At 38.3% G+C, this 22528-nt stretch overlaps 2 protein-coding genes across 12 annotated transcripts in view; one reads left to right on the top strand and one right to left on the bottom strand.

The window, feature by feature from the left end:
- palld (palladin, cytoskeletal associated protein) overlaps nucleotides 1–9360 on the top strand; it is a 50152-nt gene extending 40792 nt beyond the window's left edge. For 6 of the 9 annotated variants that reach the window (XM_041040956.1, XM_041040953.1, XM_041040954.1 and 3 more), the window contains 11 exons: nucleotides 143–287; nucleotides 645–746; nucleotides 1810–1848; nucleotides 2903–3124; nucleotides 3546–3695; nucleotides 4077–4165; nucleotides 5118–5250; nucleotides 6788–6995; nucleotides 7105–7270; nucleotides 7373–7506; nucleotides 7595–9360. In XM_041040956.1, the coding sequence (XP_040896890.1) occupies nucleotides 143–287; nucleotides 645–746; nucleotides 1810–1848; nucleotides 2903–3124; nucleotides 3546–3695; nucleotides 4077–4165; nucleotides 5118–5250; nucleotides 6788–6995; nucleotides 7105–7270; nucleotides 7373–7506; nucleotides 7595–7755 (1549 nt within the window). In that variant the 3' untranslated portion in view covers nucleotides 7756–9360. The remainder of the gene's footprint in view (nucleotides 1–142; nucleotides 288–644; nucleotides 747–1809; nucleotides 1849–2902; nucleotides 3125–3545; nucleotides 3696–4076; nucleotides 4166–5117; nucleotides 5251–6787; nucleotides 6996–7104; nucleotides 7271–7372; nucleotides 7507–7594) is intronic. The other 3 variants (XM_041040957.1, XM_041040955.1, XM_041040958.1) reach the window with 2 other exon arrangements.
- Nucleotides 9361–9481: 121 nt separating this feature from the next.
- Nucleotides 9482–22528, bottom strand: part of cbr4 (carbonyl reductase 4) — a 54644-nt gene continuing 41597 nt past the window's right edge. The window contains exons 5-7 of one of the 3 annotated variants that reach the window (XM_041040962.1): nucleotides 10620–10754; nucleotides 10400–10488; nucleotides 9482–9872 (exon numbers count right to left, since the gene is read on the bottom strand). In XM_041040962.1, coding sequence (XP_040896896.1) covers nucleotides 9648–9872; nucleotides 10400–10488; nucleotides 10620–10754 — 449 coding nt within the window. In that variant the 3' untranslated portion in view covers nucleotides 9482–9647. Of the gene's footprint in view, nucleotides 10489–10619; nucleotides 10755–22528 lie in introns of all 3 variants that reach the window. The other 2 variants (XM_041040964.1, XM_041040963.1) reach the window with 2 other exon arrangements.

The following is a 22528-nucleotide window of genomic DNA, read 5'->3' as shown; positions in this document are numbered from 1 at the left end:
AGATAAGGGTGGATATGCGAGAGCCAGAGAGGGAGCAAAGCAGCTAGAGAGGAAAGAGGAGTTGAGATAATGCGTGTCACAGAGCACAGCGTGCCACGGCTTTAATGTTGACGGATGGTTCTGTTTTGTCTTCGTCTTCCAGCAAAGCGTTCCCCAGGAAGTCCTCGGTCACCAAGACGCCTCGCATCGCTTCTGACTCGGACATCCAGGGATCCAAGGACGCCGTCATCCAGGATCTGGAGAGAAAGCTGCGCTTTAAAGAGGAGCGCATAAGCAATGGTCAACAGGTGTGTGTGTGTGTGTGTGTGTGTGTGGCTCTGATCTTTCTCAATTACTGAAACAGGTGTGTGTTTGCAGGCGACTAGAGAATGAGCGAGTTCAGTAACACGTCATTAACAGAGATTAACAAGCAAAAGTCATACGAGTATTCATGAAAGGTTTTACTGCCCATAAAAGTGTTTTTAAACAAACCTTTGTTTCATGCACCCTAAATAAAATCAGAATGTTTTCTCCAGACGCGATGACGTCCCTAATTAACAGAAGGCTTAGATACAGTAGCTAGCTGACGGTGTGTACAAATGTGTGTTCTGCAACTCACACACTAACCCGCCCCCCCCACTGACCCAATTAATGCCTGCTTCCAGAGGTTAACCTATGAGGAGAAGATGGCTCGCAGGCTGCTGGGTGCTGACAACGCTGCCACAGTCTTAAACACTCAGGACACAGAGGAGGAGCCAGTCACACAGGTACGGTGGCTCTTTATGAGGATCCACACACCTGGAGAGGAAATCCACACACATACACACACACACCTGAAATCATACTGGCATGGAAATCTGTGTTCACCCTCTTCTTTTTTTTTTACACAATCACCTCCCAGTGTTGCATGTGTTCGACACAAGCACCTTTCTGTTTTCTGTTGTATCCACTGATACTTCACCGGTGTCATTCCTATCTCATGAGCACTGGCTTTCCTTTATATACTGTTGAACCAGAGCACACCCCCCACCCTCAGTCCCTGTAAACACCGCTGAAGAGCGAGTTATGAAAGCAGGGTATAAACATTGTAAAGTCCTCCAGAGCCCTCCATAAAAAGCTCTGTTTATGCAAACTGCTAGAAACCAGTGTTGCTGCAAACAGGTCGGGGAGCAACACTGTTTGAAGGCTCATGTAGTCATTTGTGTGTGAGGGTGAGTCGCCAAAAAAGTTCTGTGGAAGTGCGTGAGAGAGAGATAAGCACCTCCAACACAGAGTGAGTCATTTGTTCACGAATGAACTGGCATTTAAAGGAAAATACAGTTTTCATGCACAGTTTGAGTAAATGATTGTTTATATTGATCCTGTTTCACGGCTCATTTTCCACCTATAGACTTTTATTTACTGCAGACGTTATATTTGGATTTAATGTCTTTACATGTGATTTGGAATCAGTCAGATACTCCACAGACAGCAGAAAGGACTGAGCCTTAATTTCAGACTTTCTTGTGTAAAGTCAAAGTTTGTAATAATGCAGGTGTCTGTAATGTAAAGATGGAATCGAGTTAGCACTGTGCCGTCCCCGTGTGATGTGTGCATGAGCGCTGCATGGCTCTCAGCACAACTCTCAGCATCCTCATGTGGCTGGAAACAGCAGAGGTGTTTTATTCTGATGCTGTGTTTAGCATGTGCTCGAGAATTTTCTGTTTCGAGAGCAGGTAAGGTTAAACTTGTACACACTGAAACACGCACATTAAAAACTGTTTCCCACCCCGTGTGATGCTCAGTGACACAACAACAAACAAACAAAACCTCTTTTTTTTCTCTCAACAGGAAGACAAGTCATCTGATAGAGAATCTTACCCTCAAAAGGTTATTGAAACCTTAGTTGTTGTTTTTTTTTAATGTCACCTGCTGGGTTTTTATTCACTCTATGTAAAATGTCACTGTGTGTTAATGTGTACACAAAGTCACGCTAAATCTTGGAGCACGATCAGGCCTGGGAATTGGCTGATAAGGAAACGAAGGCCTGATAAAAAGCAGCAGTATGTTGTATTTTGTGGTTAATGTGCTTCCACATCCACTGGCTTCACTGTCGCTCTCTCACAGGCAGGTGTTCGTCATAATCACAACAGGACAGACACAAAAAGCAGTATATTTATATATAGTATAATGTTTCTGTGTTATATAATTTGATCTGTGCACCTTTTACTGTTTGCTGTAGTTCAGTATGTGTTGTGTGAGTTTAGATACTGGAGCATGTTTAAGCCTGACTGCAACACGAGCATCTATCAGCATGTTTGGTTGTTACCGGAGTTGTAGTTGTACTTTCTCCTCACTCCACACGATGCACGCTGCAATATTACTCTGCACTTGTGATTAAAGTAGCGATTAAGTGACCTTTACTCTTTATTGAGCGGTGAACACAACATGAGTTTCTAAGCTTTTCGAGGGAACACGCTGCAGCAGCTGCCTTGGCACTGTTACAGGATAATACCTCAGAGGATCAGGACGGGCCACTCCTGTGCCTGCCGTCGCTCCGAGTGGCACAGTGAGCTCAGGAGGATTTAAATGCTGGCTGCTGCAGCTGTGCCCGAGGCCTGTCATTATCTGTGTGATGTGTCATCGGACCGCGCTGCTCTGCAGATGTTCGCTCTGCCTCAGCGAAGCTACAGCGATGAGAGATTGATGGAGGTGGTGGGAAGGAGGAGTGGCTCATCTGGGCAGAGAGAATTAGGACATTTGGAGAAAGCTGGTAGTTTGGGTGGCGATGAAGACAGGTTAATGAGTGCGTAAATAAAACGGAACGAGGCAACCGAGGTTTTGGCGCACACCTTTGCCGCGTGATCACACAAACTTAGTCCAGTACTTCTGTCCAAGTCCTTCTCTAAATCTTTCTGTTTCCCTCCTTGTCTCTGGCCTTTAGGAGTACAAGGTGTCCAGCTTCGAGCAGCGCCTCATCAGCGAGATTGAGTTCCGTCTGGAGCGTTCTCCCGTGGAGGAGTCAGACGACGACGTGCAGCACGATGAAAACTCTGCCGGCCAAGGCGAGGCGCCCTCCTTTCATCAGAAGCTCAAACACTACAAAGTCTTCGAGGGCATGCCAGTCACCTTCTCCTGTAAGGTCAAAGGAGACCCCAAACCAAAGGTGTGAGCGTCTATTCTGTGGTTTCGAGGCATTTGTGATGAGATGGCTTCCTTTGCCTGGGAGCTGCTGATGTGTGATGCTTATGATGGGGGGGGTGTAGATACTGCTCATATGCTCCCTGTTGTGATAAGGGGAGGCCCTCCGCGAGAACACGCGCTGGCCGGGGCTTGGCTGCCCGGCTCTGCTCGCATTAATGATCCGGTGTTGACAGGCCTCAGAATAAACTGAAGAAATAAAAGTAGAACAGTGAGATGAGCAGTGACAGAGGGAGAGAACAGCGCATTAAAACTGCTGAAATATTAGATTTAAAAATTTGTTTAAAATTAAATTTCATCTGCGTCTGTCACCAGTTTATGGTCAGTCTGTTAAACCTTAACTTGCCCGGTAGTTTCAGTCTGTTCTCTCTTATCTCGTGTCACAGGTCTACTGGTTTAAAGATGGCAAGCAGATCTCCAAGAGGAGCGAGCACTACAGGATTAGCCGTGAGGCCGACGGGACCTGCTCCCTGCACACAGCCGCGGCCTCGCTGGATGATGACGGCAACTACACCATCATGGCAGGCAACCCTGAGGTGAGCAGGCAGAGACCGAGCTCCGAGCTCTGGGAGAGCAACGAAAACACCACAGAAAATACGACAAAGCTCAGAGCTCCTGAATGTACGCGTCCGTTCGCCCGCCTGCACGAGATGCCAGCGCCTCATTAGCGGGAAAATAATGAGTATTACGATAATGATCTCCGGCCAGAAGAGGAAGAGGGCGTTGCATGAGACAGGAAATCACTGCAGCCCTCACGAGGGTCAAAAGTTTATGTCCTACATGTTCCTAACAGCCTTCTCCAGCCCTAACACTCACATTTTATTTCCTCCTCCCAGTCTGACTGCTGCTTGTGGTGTGCTGCAGTGTCAACACCTCATAAGCTCCCGCTCTCTGTCTCTCCTCTCCTCTCCTCTCAGGGCAGGGTGAGCTGCACCGGCAGGATGATGGTCCAGGCGGTGAACCAGCGGGGCCGTAGCCAGCGCTCCACACCTGGGCACATGCGCAGGTGAGGCTTTGGTGACTGACAGGAGACGTTTTATTCACAGCCTCGAGCTCCTGGCTGGCACATGTGCCGCAGGCTGCTCACCATGTGAACGACTTCTGCACAGATTTTAAAGTGCGTTGCTCTGAAATGTTCCAAGACGCGGCTATTTACACAAATGTTTGCTGTGAGCTGAGTCACACTTTTGTTGAAAGCTCCGTGTCAATGAGAGGGAACACCTGTTTGCTTTGCTCCGTTTTTCATTGCTCTAATGACCTTGTATAAATAATACGCATTTCACCCGAGCACAGATATTAGAAAAGCGCAGAGGAGATCACAGAGGCCCTTCACGGAAACTAAAAAACCCCACCTCTGATCCTTTATCTAGATGAACACTCCCTGAAAAGACAAGAGCTCAGAGATGTTTTGAGTGAGACTGAGATAACAATCAGTGTCTCCTGCTCTCTTTATTTCCCTCTGTGGTTGACGTGCAGGCAGGGCGGTGATGTCATTGTTGTTGTAGGGGGAGAATCACAGGAACACCTATGGGTCCTGACCTGCTGTACAGGACTGAAGGGGACGCACATAGATCAAGAAAGAGCAAGTGGAAGGATGCCAGAGCAGGAAATAAGGGCCAAAGAAAGGGCCCCAAAAGTTCCTATTATGTCTGTGAAAGGGGAAAAATCAAAGTGATCATAAAGGTGGGAAGAGAAGCAGAGAGTTTTAATATTTAAAGGAATATTTCACTGTTTCTGTTCCCTAAAAAACATTGAAACACATGATCTAAAGGGAGCACGAATCTCAGAACAAATGAATACTGGCTCTATGTCAATGAAATACTTGTAAAAGCTGGAATTTGTTGATATTCTCCAGCAAAAATTCTCTAACAAAACTAAAACAGGTTTTATAGCAAAATTCAAACTTTTTGAAACTGATGTTAAATCTCAAAAACTGTATGTTTCCGTCTCTCTACCAGGCCCAGGTCCAGGTCTAGAGACAGTGGTGATGAGAACGACAACATCCAAGAGCGTCACTTCCGCCCCCACTTCCTGCAGGCGCCCGGCGACCTCATCGTTCAGGAGGGCCGACTGTGCCGGATGGACTGCAAGGTAAATACCTTTTACTCCTGAGTACAGCCTGTGCCAGCATGGGTGTACAAAGGGATAAAAGAGGGAAGGAAGGTCGGTGTGTTGCCCTGTTTTGAATCTGAATATTCATCAGAATCATTTATTGAACTCCAAGAAGGAAAACCTCAGCTCTCCCAAAAACGTCTTTGGCTTTGAGACAGTGCTGTGTCCTAAAGGACATTCTTAAGACTTAAAAGGAGAAAAGACAAATTATACGCTGTGTGTTTTTTGGTCTCGTATGGCATGTCAGGCTATGAACTTTAATGTGAAGAAGACGTTTTTACACATGGCTGCAGTCCCAAGGTCTTTTTTGTGGAAAAGTTTTGTCAGAATCTGCCATTTTTTACTTTAACCCTCTGCTTTATTCCTCACTGCAAGTGAAGTCCCAACATGAACAGCCCAAAATGATGAGAGAGTTTAGCTGACAACCAAAGTTCTGCTTTAATTTCACCTCATGTGCTTATACCTTTTGGGTGAACACAGAGCCCAAATCATGCTGCTGTTCTGTGATAAAGGAAAGAAGTGGCTCAGAATAACTGAGACATAACTGGAGAGGAAAATGTCCGCACCAAAGAGAATATGTTAATCATAGTAATAGAAAAAGCCATTTCAGATCTGCCCTTTAATTCAGCGTCTGCGTTGCTTTCAGGGAGGCTCCGGGTCAGTGCTGCCAAAGAAACATTTCCCTTTCTGTGCATTCCAGTTTCTGTAGGGAAAAAAAAAACTAGCGGAGACGAGATGTTTCATCACTTCCTGGCTCACAGCAGACAGGGGAAATACAGAGGTGTCATTTTTCAGGGATTAAGTGGGATCAGGTTTTCTACAATTATCCCCCTCCCCACATCACTCCCACCACTTGTGCTAATTTTCTGTCTTTATCCGCTGCCTCTCTGTGGCCCTGCAGCACTTAGAAACTCTTTGAAAACTGGTACATGTAATAAAATAAAACAGACCCACAATTAACTGACTATAAAAAGGCTGTCTTTTTATGCTTGTCAGAAATAAACCATCCATTCCTTCTGAGCCCTTAATGTCAAGGATATTTATAGCAAATATTTATTTCCAGATCATTTGTGGGTTTCCAAACTTTCCATGCTCAAAATGCCCCGACTTCTAAAAGTGTATTGGATCGCTTCCAGAAATACTTATCACTGCTTAGTCAACTCTCCTTTGTGATATTGTCTTTGTGAATATGTGCATATCTGTGGTGGATATGCATCCAGGTGGTCGGGGAGGAGCAGAGCAGATGTTGGGTTTTTCTGCAAAGGGAGACGGGTCTTTTCTCTGCAGAGTTTATTCCCATGACAAAACGTTGGCGACGACAAGGCTCCTCCAGGCAAATTAACCAAAACACTGCTGTTTTCATACTCCCAATAAACACACACTGCCCCCACAGAACACACACAGCTAACGCACTCATTTTCTCCAACAAAAACAAGCTCTGACTGCACGAACTCAAAGCATCCTTCACGTGTTCGGCGAACGTTAATGTTTGCTGTGTTGTCTTCACCACCTGTAGGTGAGCGGCTTGCCCACTCCCGACCTCATCTGGCAGCTGAATGGTCAGACCATCCGCCCCGACTCCGCCCATAAGATGCTGGTGAGGGAAAACGGCGTGCACTCGCTGGTCGTCGAGCCCGTGACCAGCCGCGACGCAGGCATATACACCTGCATCGCCAGCAACCGAGCCGGGCAAAACTCCTTTAACCTGGAACTCATTGTTGCAGGTAAGTAGAAGCAGATACAGTATGACAATACCTGCTTTGTGTGCACAGAAGATACATGTTGGCGTGATCTGGACTAGGGCAGCGCCTCAGTAACAGACTCTCTCCACAGCCAAAGAGATGCACAAGGCCCCCTCATTTTCTGAGAAGCTGCAGAACACCAGCGTGGCCGAGGGTCATCCTGTGCGACTGGAGTGTCGTGTCACAGGAGTTCCCCACCCACAGATCTTCTGGAAAAGGGAGAACGAGTCTTTCACTCACAACACAGACAGAATCAGGTAAAAATGATAAAGTGCTTGCTTAAGCCTACATTCGTACCAGACGGATGGTGTTTAGAATATTCAAATAGCCCCTTCATTTGTGTCGATTTGCTTTCCCAGCATGCACCAGGACAACTGTGGCTACCTGTGTATGATCATCCAGCCAGCCATGAAAGAGGATGCCGGCTGGTACACTGTGTCAGCCAAAAATGAGGCAGGCATCGTATCTAGCACTGCACGCCTTGACGTCCACAGTAAGTTTCGACTTTCTGCATTTCCTGTGCGTCTTTGCTTTCTTTCTACACTCACAACATTTTTTTACCGTTTCTGCTCTGTCCTCAGCTCAGTGGCAGCAGCCCAACCTCCCCAAGCCCAAGAAGGTGCGTCCCTCCACCAGCCGCTACGCCGCACTGACAGAGAGAGGGCTGGACGTGAAGGCGGCCTTCTTCCCCGACTCCAGCCCACTGCAACCCGGTGGCCTGGTGGAAAGCGACGACCTGTAGAGACCACAGGCAGGAACGAGGATTGAAACGTCAGAACCCCCCTCCCCACCCCCTCCCCCAAAAAACCTTGAAAGCTGCCCTCGCTCCCAGCACTCCTGAAACTTTATGGTGGCCAGGGGTGGGGGGCGGAATATAACCTCTTCCACCATCATTGAACTGCAGTTACAGAACCAAAGGGTCAGTGGGCAGAGTGAGCTGGTGCAGCCGTGGTTTTCTTATGTTTTTATAGTATGACACAACCCATTATTATTACAGAGTTCATCAAGGTATTTTCCCCAAGCTTCGTTTTATCAACTGGACCTGGAAAATGATTTTAGGAAAGACTGTTTAAAAATATGCTCTCTCATGTCTCACGAACTGTTCGGTTGACTCTGCTCTGCAAAGGGTCTCCTGTTGAAGTGCCTCTCATTTCCGTAAAGATTAAAAAAAAAAAAAAAATACAAGAACAGGTTTAACATTGAAATGAAACATAGAAGTACTATGCATGTTCCAGTGGTGCCATTTGCAGTACACAGAGTAATACTGAGTCTATAATTAGTGCTCTACCATCTACATGTAGAGGAGACTTAAAAAGAGACTGAATGATTCAAAGCATCGTGGCTTTGACGAAGGAGATCACAGACTTTTATTATGTGGGCTTGTGTAGCACAGTTCTGATATTGACAGTATCTATAGCATCATGCAGTCTCAGTGTTGTCAGGTCATAGATTAGCTTACAGATAATGGACAAGGCCGGGCCTTACAAACCGTATGTTTAGTGCTTATTTTTTATTTTATTTTTTTTAGCTAAAGAAATGAGATTTAGGAAGAAGAAAACGGTTCGTTTGTTTCTGGGTGCATCTGAAGTTAAGGTTAAGAAGAAGAGACAGATGGAAAAAGCAGGTTTTAGTAGTGGACATCGACACTGATGTGGTAAGTGAGATGTGAAAGACAGCGGTGAGGACAATGGTTGTGATGTAGAAAACTGGGAAATTTGGAAAACTTTTGGTGATGGCTGGTCATGGTGATTTTTTTTCCCTCTTTGATGGTTTATTTTAGGTGTGTGAAATGAAATGTTCTCACTTGAGAGGGGGTGCTGTGAAAGGTTTCAGTGTATTTGTCACACACATCACAGATTGTCCATTTTATTTTTGTATGAAAAAAAATTATTTACTTTCCCAAAAATCTTGACATAAATTATATCAGCAACGTTTTGCTCACTGACAAAACAATCCTTTCTGTATCATGAAGTTTTATAAATGTATTTACTGCCTTAAATCACTTTTAGGCTTAATGCAAACACAATTTCTTTGCATGTTATTTTTGGACACTTGTACGGTGCCAAACAACTTTTACCAGAAAGTACAAAAACACAGCTTTTTTCCCAGTATTCAGAGGTAGCAAACACTCTTAAGCTGATGAAAAGTGAAAAGCAAGGTATATTTATAGCTACTATTTTTGTCACCTCTGTAATACTATACAAAGTGGACATCTTTTTCTGTGTCTGTTTCGTGCATCAACTGACAGTTACTGTGTTTGCACATTTCTATGCCAATCAATGCCTGTATATGGATTGTTCTCCTGATATTATTTTAGGTTATGAAAGTTAATAAAAATCTCTTCGGACAGCGTGAGATGTTTTTATAGACTGGCAGGCTCGTCCTAAAAGCGTAAGAGAATGCCAAAGAACACAATATCAGTCACAGTGGAAAAACCATACTTGCAAAGAATGCTAATCAGAGTATCATGTACTTAAGTCCTTTAATAGAAAAAACACAATGTTTAGGATACAAGTGGTCAATCAAAGTGGCTCATCTAAAGTCGTGCTTATGACACTTATGGATGGCAACAGCAGGTTTTGATGAATTAAACAAGCAACACAGGATTTCATATCTCATCACTGAGCATGACAGTCACCTCCAACCCCATCCATCCACACTACAGGACCAGAGCTGCAACCAGACACTCAAAACATTCCCAGGGCTAAAAATACCCCCACCACCTCCACCACCACCTCTAATTTCCTCCAGCTGTAGTCCAACATGCCTGGCCCCTCGGCAGGCCCCTCCAGAGGTGGGCTCGGGGCGGGGGACCACTAACGGAGGGGAGCAACATGGGCCGGCTGTGAGGGGGTCTCCCTGGGGGAGGCGGGGGAACAAAACATGAGTGTTATGATCAGTGGTGGGGCACTTTACAGTAATGGAAAAAGGCAGAGAGCGTTAAATCTGATCAAATTTAGGACCTCAGGGCACTGAGGTCTGGACTGGGCCAAACACTCTGGAGTCAGCAGCTTTAGTCATGATGACCGACTGCCACAGACATCACACCATGCCCACCAAGGGTGGACAGCGTGACAGAGAACGACATGACGGTGATACTGATGTGGCCACTGAGCAGCACTCGACTTTCGCCGTGAAGTTTGATGAAATGCCCACAGAGTCTTCATCTTATTCCTGAACCACTTCCTCAGCAGACAATTTTTATTCCTAAAACAAGTCATATGACTTTGAAAAAGAGCGAGGCTTCACCTGCCTCACAGCCACTGTTTTGAAAGGTCAGGGGAAGGGCCCGCTCCCTACATGCCCAGCTGCAGCCCTCCATCCACTACCATCACCTGTCCAGTCACATAGGAAGACTCCAAAAGGAAAAGAACAGCCTGGGCTACCTCCTCCGGCTCGCCAAATCTCCCCAGTGGAATGGAGCGCACCCAGTCCTCCTCCCTCTGCCCAGTGGTCATGTCGGTGTGGATAAAACCTGGAAAAGTGAGAGGGAAGGGACATGAAAAAACTATGAAAAACACATAGGAGAAAGGAAAAAAAAAAACAATCCGGGGTAAGTGCTGAGAGGAAAGGTGACATAAGAAAAAAGGTTGAGCTGCACTGTACCTGGAGCCAGCAGATTAACTCGGATATTACGTGAAGCAACTTCTTTAGCCAAAGATCGTGTGAAACCCTCGAGACCAGCTTTACTGGCACTGTACACACACTGTCCAGCATTCCCTTTCAGACCCACAACAGAGCCTAAAAAACAGGAATGATATACTGACATACTTAATTTACATTACTGATTCTAGAAGCATACAATAGACTGATGGATGCAGCTTTACTTTGGTTCAGTCAATTAAATTTAATCTACAACAGACCTAGGCAAACCACGGCCCGCGGGCCACACCCGGCCCTTTGTGCGTCCCTGTGCTTCCCTGTTCTGCCCGCGTGAGGCCAATCATAAATCAGAATATAAATGAAAATTAAAGCTGAAAGCAGCGATGGGTGGGCCCAAGTCATATTTTTTTAGGCGTCAAAATGTAAAAAAAAATAGTCATAGTATAGTAAGGCGTCAAAATCGGACAAAAAAAGTCAAAAAAAATTTTCACCTCAAAATGTCATAAAAAACGTCATAGTATAGTAAGGCGTCAAAATCGGACAAAAAAAGTCAAAATTTTTTCACCTCAAAATGTCATAAAAAAACGTCATAGTATAGTAAGGCGTCAAAATCGTCGAAAAAAAGTCACAATTTTTTTTCACCTCAAAATGTCATAAAATGTTTGTTTCTCTCTGGTCTCTCTTTCTCTGTACCTTTCTGCAGGTACCTCTGGCTCCGGAGCTGCATGTTCTGTGGTCCTGGCTCCACCCACCTGCTGCTGTTTATTGTTTACAATGATCTATTCTAACATGTTTAATGTTCCATTCTGCTACAGATAAATATTTGATTAATATTCTTTGCAAACTGTAATGTAAATAATTACCAGTCATGACAGCTTTTTGCCTCCGTGCTCTGTTTCATAATTCTAATCTGCTGAGCACACATTATCCAATAACTGTTCACTAACTGTAATGTAAATGCTGACCCACATTGTCTGTATCATGCTGCATGTCCTTCTCCCCCTCTCCTCCATTCCTAGCTGTCCTATCTTCCTCCTTTTCCTCCTTTCACCCAGTCCGGCCATTGGCAGGAGGGTCCCCCATCTGAGCCAGGTTCTGCTCAAGGTTTCTTCCTGTTAAAAGGGAGTTTTCCTTGCCACTGTCGCCTTAAGTGCTTGCTCAGGGTCTCTGTAAAGCTCTTTGAGACAATTTTGATTGTGGAAGGCGCTATATAAATAAAATTGAATTGAATTGAATTGAATTGAATAAAAAACGTCATAGTATAGTAAGGCGTCAAAATTGTCGGAAAAAAAGTCAAAATTTTTTTTCACCTCCAAAAGTCATAAAAAACGTCATAGTATAGTAAGGCGTCAAAATCGGACAAAAAAAGTCAAAATTTTTTTTCACCTCCAAAAGTCATAAAAAACATCATAGTATAGTAAGGCGTCAAAATCATCGAAAAAAAATCAAAATTTTTTTTCACCTCCAAAAGTCATAAAAAGCGTCATAGTATAGTAAGGCGTCAAAATCGCCGAAAAAAAGTCAAAAAAATTTTTCACCTCCAAAAGTCATAAAAAACGTCGTAGTATAGTAAGGCGTCAAAATCGTCGAAAAAAAGTCAAAAATTTTTTTCACCTCCAAAAGTCATAAAAAACGTCATAGTATAGTAAGGCGTTTTTTTCGGGCAAAAAAAGTCAAAAATTTTTTTCACCTCCAAAAGTCATAAAAAACGTCATAGTATAGTAAGGCGTCAAAATCGTCGAAAAAAAGTCAAAAAATTTTTTCAACTCCAAAAGTCATAAAAAACGTCATAGTATAGTATGGCGTTTTTATCGGGCAAAAAAAGTCAAAAATTTTTTCGACCTCAAAATATCATAAAAAACGTCATAGTATAGTATGGCGTTTTTTTCGGGCAAAAAAAGTCAAAATTTTTTTTGACCTCCAAAAGTCACAAAAAACGTCATAGTATAGTATGGTGTTTTTTTCGGGCAAAAAAAGTCAAAAATTTTTTCGACCTCCAAAAGTCATAAAAAACGTCATAGTATAGTATGGCGTTTTTTTCGGGCAAAAAAAGTCAAAAATTTTTTCGACCTCTAAAAGTCATAAAAAACGTCATAGTATAGTAAGGCGTTTTTTTCGGGCAAAAAAAGTCAAATTTTTTTTCGACCTCCAAAAGTCATAAAAAACGTCATAGTATAGTATGGCGTTTTTTTCGGGCAAAAAAAGTCAAAATTTTTTTCGACCTCAAAATATCATAAAAAACGTCATAGTATAGTATGGCGTTTTTTTCGGGCAAAAAAAGTCAAAATTTTTTTCGACCTCCAAAAGTCATAAAAAACGTCATAGTATAGTAAGGCGTTTTTTTCGGGCAAAAAAAGTCAAAATTTTTTTCGACCTCAAAATGTCATAAAAAACGTCATAGTATAGTATGGCGTTTTTTTCGGGCAAAAAAAGTCAAAATTTTTTTCGACCTCCAAAAGTCATAAAAAACGTCATAGTATAGTAAGGCGTTTTTTTCGGGCAAAAAAAGTCAAAATTTTTTTTCACCTCCAAAAGTCATAAAAAACGTCATAGTATAGTAAGGCGTCAAAATCGTCGAAAAAAAGTCAAAAAATTTTTTCACCTCCAAAAGTCATAAAAAACGTCATAGTATAGTAAGGCGTCAAAATCGTCGAAAAAAAGTCAAAAAATTTTTTCAACTCCAAAAGTCATAAAAAACGTCATAGTATAGTATGGCGTTTTTTTCGGGCAAAAAAAGTCAAAATTTTTTTCGACCTCCAAAAGTCATAAAAAACGTCATAGTATAGTAAGGCGTTTTTTTCGGGCAAAAAAAGTCAAAATTTTTTTCGACCTCAAAATATCATAAAAAACGTCATAGTATAGTATGGCGTTTCTTTCGGGCAAAAAAAGTCAAAATTTTTTTCGACCTCCAAAAGTCATAAAAAACGTCATAGTATAGTAAGGCGTTTTTTTCGGGCAAAAAAAGTCAAAATTTTTTTTCACCTCCAAAAGTCATAAAAAACGTCATAGTATAGTAAGGCGTCAAAATCGTCGAAAAAAAGTCAAAAATTTTTTTCACCTCCAAAAGTCATAAAAAACGTCATAGTGTAGTAAGGCGTCAAAATCGTCGAAAAAAAGTCAAAAAATTTTTTCAACTCCAAAAGTCATAAAAAACGTCATAGTATAGTATGGCGTTTTTATCGGGCAAAAAAAGTCAAATTTTTTTTCGACCTCAAAATATCATAAAAAACGTCATAGTATAGTATGGCGTTTTTTTCGGGCAAAAAAAGTCAAAAATTTTTTTGACCTCCAAAAGTCATAAAAAACATCATAGTATAGTATGGCGTTTTTATCGGGCAAAAAAAGTCAAAAATTTTTTCGACCTCCAAAAGTCATAAAAAACGTCATAGTATAGTATGGCGTTTTTATCGGGCAAAAAAAGTCAAAAATTTTTTCGACCTCCAAAAGTCATAAAAAACGTCATAGTATAGTATGGCGTTTTTTTAGGGCAAAAAAAGTCAAAAATTTTTTTCACCTCCAAAAGTCAGAAAAAACGTCATAGTATAGTAAGGCGTCAAAATCGTCGAAAAAAAGTCAAAATTTTTTTTCACCTCCAAAAGTCATAAAAAACGTCATAGTATAGTAAGGCGTCAAAATCGTCGAAAAAAAGTCAAAAATTTTTTTCACCTCCAAAAGTCATAAAAAACGTCATAGTGTAGTAAGGCGTCAAAATCGTCGAAAAAAAGTCAAAAAATTTTTTCAACTCCAAAAGTCATAAAAAACGTCATAGTATAGTATGGCGTTTTTATCGGGCAAAAAAAGTCAAATTTTTTTTCGACCTCAAAATATCATAAAAAACGTCATAGTATAGTATGGCGTTTTTTTCGGGCAAAAAAAGTCAAAAATTTTTTCGACCTCCAAAAGTCATAAAAAACATCATAGTATAGTATGGCGTTTTTATCGGGCAAAAAAAGTCAAAAATTTTTTCGACCTCCAAAAGTCATAAAAAACGTCATAGTATAGTATGGCGTTTTTATCGGGCAAAAAAAGTCAAAAATTTTTTCGACCTCCAAAAGTCACAAAAAACGTCATAGTATAGTATGGCGTTTTTTTAGGGCAAAAAAAGTCAAAAATTTTTTTCACCTCCAAAAGTCAGAAAAAACGTCATAGTATAGTAAGGCGTCAAAATCGTCGAAAAAAAGTCAAAAATTTTTTTCACCTCCAAAAGTCATAAAAAACGTCATAGTATAGTAAGGCGTCAAAATCGTCGAAAAAAAGTCAAAATTTTTTTTCACCTCCAAAAGTCATAAAAAACGTCATAGTGTAGTAAGGCGTCAAAATCGTCGAAAAAAAGTCAAAAAATTTTTTCAACTCCAAAAGTCATAAAAAACGTCATAGTATAGTATGGCGTTTTTATCGGGCAAAAAAAGTCAAATTTTTTTTCGACCTCAAAATATCATAAAAAACGTCATAGTATAGTATGGCGTTTTTTTCGGGCAAAAAAAGTCAAAAAATTTTTCGACCTCCAAAAGTCATAAAAAACATCATAGTATAGTATGGCGTTTTTATCGGGCAAAAAAAGTCAAAAATTTTTTCGACCTCCAAAAGTCATAAAAAACGTCATAGTATAGTATGGCGTTTTTATCGGGCAAAAAAAGTCAAAAATTTTTTCGACCTCCAAAAGTCACAAAAAACGTCATAGTATAGTATGGCGTTTTTTTAGGGCAAAAAAAGTCAAAAATTTTTTTCACCTCCAAAAGTCATAAAAAACGTCATAGTATAGTAAGGCGTCAAAATCGTCGAAAAAAAGTCAAAATTTTTTTTCACCTCCAAAAGTCATAAAAAACGTCATAGTATAGTAAGGCGTCAAAATCGTCGAAAAAAAGTCAAAAAATTTTTTCAACTCCAAAAGTCATAAAAAACGTCATAGTATAGTATGGCGTTTTTATCGGGCAAAAAAAGTCAAAAATTTTTTCGACCTCTAAAAGTCATAAAAAACGTCATAGTATAGTAAGGCGTTTTTTTCGGGCAAAAAAAGTCAAAATTTTTTTTCGACCTCCAAAAGTCATAAAAAACGTCATAGTATAGTATGGCGTTTTTTTCGGGCAAAAAAAGTCAAAATTTTTTTCGACCTCAAAATATCATAAAAAACGTCATAGTATAGTATGGCGTTTTTATCGGGCAAAAAAAGTCAAATTTTTTTTCGACCTCAAAATATCATAAAAAACGTCATAGTATAGTATGGCGTTTTTTTCGGGCAAAAAAAGTCAAAAATTTTTTCGACCTCCAAAAGTCATAAAAAACGTCATAGTATAGTATGGCGTTTTTATCGGGCAAAAAAAGTCAAAAATTTTTTCGACCTCCAAAAGTCATAAAAAACGTCATAGTATAGTATGGCGTTTTTTTCGGGCAAAAAAAGTCAAAAAATTTTTTTGACCTCCAAAAGTCATAAAAAACGTCATAGTATAGTAAGGCGTTTTTTTCGGGCAAAAAAAGTCAAAAATTTTTTTCACCTCCAAAAGTCATAAAAAACGTCATAGTATAGTAAGGCGTCAAAATCGTCGAAAAAAAGTCAAAAAATTTTTTCAACTCCAAAAGTCATAAAAAACGTCATAGTATAGTATGGCGTTTTTATCGGGCAAAAAAAGTCAAAAATTTTTTCGACCTCAAAATATCATAAAAAACGTCATAGTATAGTATGGCGTTTTTTTCGGGCAAAAAAAGTCAAAATTTTTTTTGACCTCCAAAAGTCACAAAAAACGTCATAGTATAGTATGGTGTTTTTTTCGGGCAAAAAAAGTCAAAAATTTTTTCGACCTCCAAAAGTCATAAAAAACGTCATAGTATAGTATGGCGTTTTTTTCGGGCAAAAAAAGTCAAAAATTTTTTCGACCTCTAAAAGTCATAAAAAACGTCATAGTATAGTAAGGCGTTTTTTTCGGGCAAAAAAAGTCAAATTTTTTTTCGACCTCCAAAAGTCATAAAAAACGTCATAGTATAGTATGGCGTTTTTTTCGGGCAAAAAAAGTCAAAATTTTTTTCGACCTCAAAATATCATAAAAAACGTCATAGTATAGTATGGCGTTTTTTTCGGGCAAAAAAAGTCAAAATTTTTTTCGACCTCCAAAAGTCATAAAAAACGTCATAGTATAGTAAGGCGTTTTTTTCGGGCAAAAAAAGTCAAAATTTTTTTCGACCTCAAAATGTCATAAAAAACGTCATAGTATAGTATGGCGTTTTTTTCGGGCAAAAAAAGTCAAAATTTTTTTCGACCTCCAAAAGTCATAAAAAACGTCATAGTATAGTAAGGCGTCAAAATCGTCGAAAAAAAGTCAAAAAATTTTTTCAACTCCAAAAGTCATAAAAAACGTCATAGTATAGTATGGCGTTTTTTTCGGGCAAAAAAAGTCAAAATTTTTTTCGACCTCCAAAAGTCATAAAAAACGTCATAGTATAGTAAGGCGTTTTTTTCGGGCAAAAAAAGTCAAAATTTTTTTCGACCTCAAAATATCATAAAAAACGTCATAGTATAGTATGGCGTTTCTTTCGGGCAAAAAAAGTCAAAATTTTTTTCGACCTCCAAAAGTCATAAAAAACGTCATAGTATAGTAAGGCGTTTTTTTCGGGCAAAAAAAGTCAAAATTTTTTTTCACCTCCAAAAGTCATAAAAAACGTCATAGTATAGTAAGGCGTCAAAATCGTCGAAAAAAAGTCAAAAATTTTTTTCACCTCCAAAAGTCATAAAAAACGTCATAGTGTAGTAAGGCGTCAAAATCGTCGAAAAAAAGTCAAAAAATTTTTTCAACTCCAAAAGTCATAAAAAACGTCATAGTATAGTATGGCGTTTTTATCGGGCAAAAAAAGTCAAAAATTTTTTCGACCTCAAAATATCATAAAAAACGTCATAGTATAGTATGGCGTTTTTTTCGGGCAAAAAAAGTCAAAAATTTTTTTGACCTCCAAAAGTCATAAAAAACATCATAGTATAGTATGGCGTTTTTATCGGGCAAAAAAAGTCAAAAATTTTTTCGACCTCCAAAAGTCATAAAAAACGTCATAGTATAGTATGGCGTTTTTATCGGGCAAAAAAAGTCAAAAATTTTTTCGACCTCCAAAAGTCATAAAAAACGTCATAGTATAGTATGGCGTTTTTTTAGGGCAAAAAAAGTCAAAAATTTTTTTCACCTCCAAAAGTCAGAAAAAACGTCATAGTATAGTAAGGCGTCAAAATCGTCGAAAAAAAGTCAAAATTTTTTTTCACCTCCAAAAGTCATAAAAAACGTCATAGTATAGTAAGGCGTCAAAATCGTCGAAAAAAAGTCAAAAATTTTTTTCACCTCCAAAAGTCATAAAAAACGTCATAGTGTAGTAAGGCGTCAAAATCGTCGAAAAAAAGTCAAAAAATTTTTTCAACTCCAAAAGTCATAAAAAACGTCATAGTATAGTATGGCGTTTTTATCGGGCAAAAAAAGTCAAATTTTTTTTCGACCTCAAAATATCATAAAAAACGTCATAGTATAGTATGGCGTTTTTTTCGGGCAAAAAAAGTCAAAAATTTTTTCGACCTCCAAAAGTCATAAAAAACATCATAGTATAGTATGGCGTTTTTATCGGGCAAAAAAAGTCAAAAATTTTTTCGACCTCCAAAAGTCATAAAAAACGTCATAGTATAGTATGGCGTTTTTATCGGGCAAAAAAAGTCAAAAATTTTTTCGACCTCCAAAAGTCACAAAAAACGTCATAGTATAGTATGGCGTTTTTTTAGGGCAAAAAAAGTCAAAAATTTTTTTCACCTCCAAAAGTCAGAAAAAACGTCATAGTATAGTAAGGCGTCAAAATCGTCGAAAAAAAGTCAAAAATTTTTTTCACCTCCAAAAGTCATAAAAAACGTCATAGTATAGTAAGGCGTCAAAATTGGACAAAAAAGGTGAAAAAAAATTTTCACCTCATAATGTCATAAAAAACGTCATAGTATAGTAAGGCGTCAAAATCGTCAAAAAAAAGTCAAAAAATTTTTTCACCTCAAAATGTCATAAAAAACGTCATAGTATAGTATGGCGTTTTTATCGGGCAAAAAAAGTCAAAAATTTTTTCGACCTCCAAAAGTCATAAAAAACGTCATAGTATAGTATGGCGTTTTTATCGGGCAAAAAAAGTCAAAAATTTTTTCGACCTCCAAAAGTCATAAAAAACGTCATAGTATAGTATGGCGTTTTTTTAGGGCAAAAAAAGTCAAAAATTTTTTTCACCTCCAAAAGTCATAAAAAACGTCATAGTATAGTAAGGCGTCAAAATCGTCGAAAAAAAGTCAAAATTTTTTTTCACCTCCAAAAGTCATAAAAAACGTCATAGTATAGTAAGGCGTCAAAATCGTCGAAAAAAAGTCAAAAATTTTTTTCACCTCCAAAAGTCATAAAAAACGTCATAGTGTAGTAAGGCGTCAAAATCGTCGAAAAAAAGTCAAAAAATTTTTTCAACTCCAAAAGTCATAAAAAACGTCATAGTATAGTATGGCGTTTTTATCGGGCAAAAAAAGTCAAATTTTTTTTCGACCTCAAAATATCATAAAAAACGTCATAGTATAGTATGGCGTTTTTTTCGGGCAAAAAAAGTCAAAAATTTTTTCGACCTCCAAAAGTCATAAAAAACATCATAGTATAGTATGGCGTTTTTATCGGGCAAAAAAAGTCAAAAATTTTTTCGACCTCCAAAAGTCATAAAAAACGTCATAGTATAGTATGGCGTTTTTATCGGGCAAAAAAAGTCAAAAATTTTTTCGACCTCCAAAAGTCACAAAAAACGTCATAGTATAGTATGGCGTTTTTTTAGGGCAAAAAAAGTCAAAAATTTTTTTCACCTCCAAAAGTCATAAAAAACGTCATAGTATAGTAAGGCGTCAAAATCGTCGAAAAAAAGTCAAAATTTTTTTTCACCTCCAAAAGTCATAAAAAACGTCATAGTATAGTAAGGCGTCAAAATCGTCGAAAAAAAGTCAAAAAATTTTTTCAACTCCAAAAGTCATAAAAAACGTCATAGTATAGTATGGCGTTTTTATCGGGCAAAAAAAGTCAAAAATTTTTTCGACCTCTAAAAGTCATAAAAAACGTCATAGTATAGTAAGGCGTTTTTTTCGGGCAAAAAAAGTCAAAATTTTTTTTCGACCTCCAAAAGTCATAAAAAACGTCATAGTATAGTATGGCGTTTTTTTCGGGCAAAAAAAGTCAAAATTTTTTTCGACCTCAAAATATCATAAAAAACGTCATAGTATAGTATGGCGTTTTTATCGGGCAAAAAAAGTCAAATTTTTTTTCGACCTCAAAATATCATAAAAAACGTCATAGTATAGTATGGCGTTTTTTTCGGGCAAAAAAAGTCAAAAATTTTTTCGACCTCCAAAAGTCATAAAAAACGTCATAGTATAGTATGGCGTTTTTATCGGGCAAAAAAAGTCAAAAATTTTTTCGACCTCCAAAAGTCATAAAAAACGTCATAGTATAGTATGGCGTTTTTTTCGGGCAAAAAAAGTCAAAATTTTTTTAGACCTCAAAATATCATAAAAAACGTCATAGTATAGTATGGCGTTTTTTTCGGGCAAAAAAAGTCAAAATTTTTTTTGACCTCCAAAACTCACAAAAAACGTCATAGTATAGTATGGTGTTTTTTTCGGGCAAAAAAAGTCATAGTATAGCAAGGCGTTTTTTTCGGGCAAAAAAAGTGAAAATTTTTTTTCGACCTCAAAATATCATAAAAAACGTCATAGTATAGTATGGCGTTTTTTTCGGGCAAAAAAAGTCAAAAAATTTTTCGACCTCCAAAAGTCATAAAAAACGTCATAGTATAGTATGGCGTTTTTATCGGGCAAAAAAAGTCAAAATTTTTTTCGACCTCCAAAAGTCAGAAAAAACGTCATAGTATAGTATGGCGTTTTTTTCGGGCAAAAAAAGTCAAAATTTTTTTCGACCTCCAAAAGTCATAAAAAACGTCATAGTATAGTAAGGCGTCAAAATCGGACAAAAAAAGTCAAAAATTTTTTTCACCTCTAAAAGTCATAAAAAACGTCATAGTATAGTATGGCGTCAAAATCGGACAAAAAAAGTCAAAATTTTTTTTCACCTCCAAAAGTCATAAAAAACGTCATAGTATAGTATGGCGTCAAAATCGGACAAAAAAAGTCAAAATTTTTTTCGACCTCCAAAAGTCATAAAAAACGTCATAGTATAGTATGGCGTTTTTTTCGGGCAAAAAAAGTCAAAATTTTTTTCGACCTCCAAAAGTCATAAAAAACGTCATAGTATAGTAAGGCGTTTTTTTCGGGCAAAAAAAGTCAAAATTTTTTTTCACCTCCAAAAGTCATAAAAAACGTCATAGTATAGTAAGGCGTCAAAATCGTCGAAAAAAAGTCAAAAAATTTTTTCAACTCCAAAAGTCATAAAAAACGTCATAGTATAGTAAGGCGTTTTTTTCGGGCAAAAAAAGTCAAAATTTTTTTCGACCACAAAATATCATAAAAAACGTCATAGTATAGTAAGGCGTTTTTTTCGGGCAAAAAAGTCACATTTTTTTTCGACCTCCAAAAGTCATAAAAAACGTCATAGTATAGTATGGCGTTTTTTTAGGGCAAAAAAAGTCAAAAATTTTTTTCACCTCCAAAAGTCATAAAAAACGTCATAGTATAGTAAGGCGTCAAAATCGTCGAAAAAAAGTCAAAATTTTTTTTCACCTCCAAAAGTCATAAAAAACGTCATAGTATAGTATGGCGTCAAAATCGGACAAAAAAAGTCAAAATTTTTTTCGACCTCCAAAAGTCATAAAAAACGTCATAGTATAGTATGGCGTTTTTTTCGGGCAAAAAAAGTCAAAATTTTTTTCGACCTCCAAAAGTCATAAAAAACGTCAGTATAGTAAGGCGTCAAAATCGGACAAAAAAAGTCAAAATTTTTTTCACCTCCAAAAGTCATAAAAAACGTCATAGTATAGTATGGCGTTTTTTTCGGGCAAAAAAAGTCATAGTATAGCAAGGCGTTTTTTTCGGGCAAAAAAAGTCAAACTTTTTTTCGACCTCCAAAAGTCATAAAAAACGTCATAGTATAGTATGGCGTTTTTTTCGGGCAAAAAAAGTCACATTTTTTTTCGACCTCCAAAAGTCATAAAAAACGTCATAGTATAGTATGGCGTTTTTTTCGGGCAAAAAAAGTCATAGTATAGTAAGGCGTTTTTTTCGGGCAAAAAAAGTCAAAATTTTTTTCGACCTCCAAAAGTCATAAAAAACGTCATAGTATAGTATGGCGTTTTTTTCGGGCAAAAAAAGTCAAAAATTTTTTCGACCTCCAAAAGTCATAAAAAACGTCATAGTATAGTAAGGCGTTTTTTTCGGGCAAAAAAAGTCAAAATTTTTTTCGACCTCCAAAAGTCATAAAAAACGTCATAGTATAGTATGGCGTTTTTTTCGGGCAAAAAAAGTCAAAATTTTTTTCGACCTCCAAAAGTCATAAAAAACGTCATAGTATAGTAAGGCGTTTTTTTCGGGCAAAAAAAGTCAAATTTTTTTTCGACCTCCAAAAGTCATAAAAAACGTCATAGTATAGCAAGGCGTTTTTTTCGGGCAAAAAAAGTCAAACTTTTTTTTGACCTCCAAAAGTCATAAAAAACGTCATAGTATAGTATGGCGTTTTTTTCGGGCAAAAAAAGTCAAAATTTTTTTCGACCTCCAAAAGTCATAAAAAACGTCATAGTATAGTATGGCGTTTTTTTCGGGCAAAAAAAGTCATAGTATAGTAAGGCGTTTTTTTCGGGCAAAAAAAGTCAAAATTTTTTTCGACCTCCAAAAGTCATAAAAAACGTCATAGTATAGTATGGCGTTTTTTTCGGGCAAAAAAAGTCAAAATTTTTTTCGACCTCCAAAAGTCAGAAAAAACGTCATAGTATAGTAAGGC

The sequence above is a fragment of the Toxotes jaculatrix genome, chromosome 6, assembly GCF_017976425.1.
Source record: "Toxotes jaculatrix isolate fToxJac2 chromosome 6, fToxJac2.pri, whole genome shotgun sequence".
Lineage (NCBI taxonomy): Eukaryota > Metazoa > Chordata > Actinopteri > Toxotidae > Toxotes > Toxotes jaculatrix.
The sequence above is the reverse complement of the archived record's forward strand: the minus strand, read 5'-3'. Positions and strand labels throughout refer to the sequence as shown.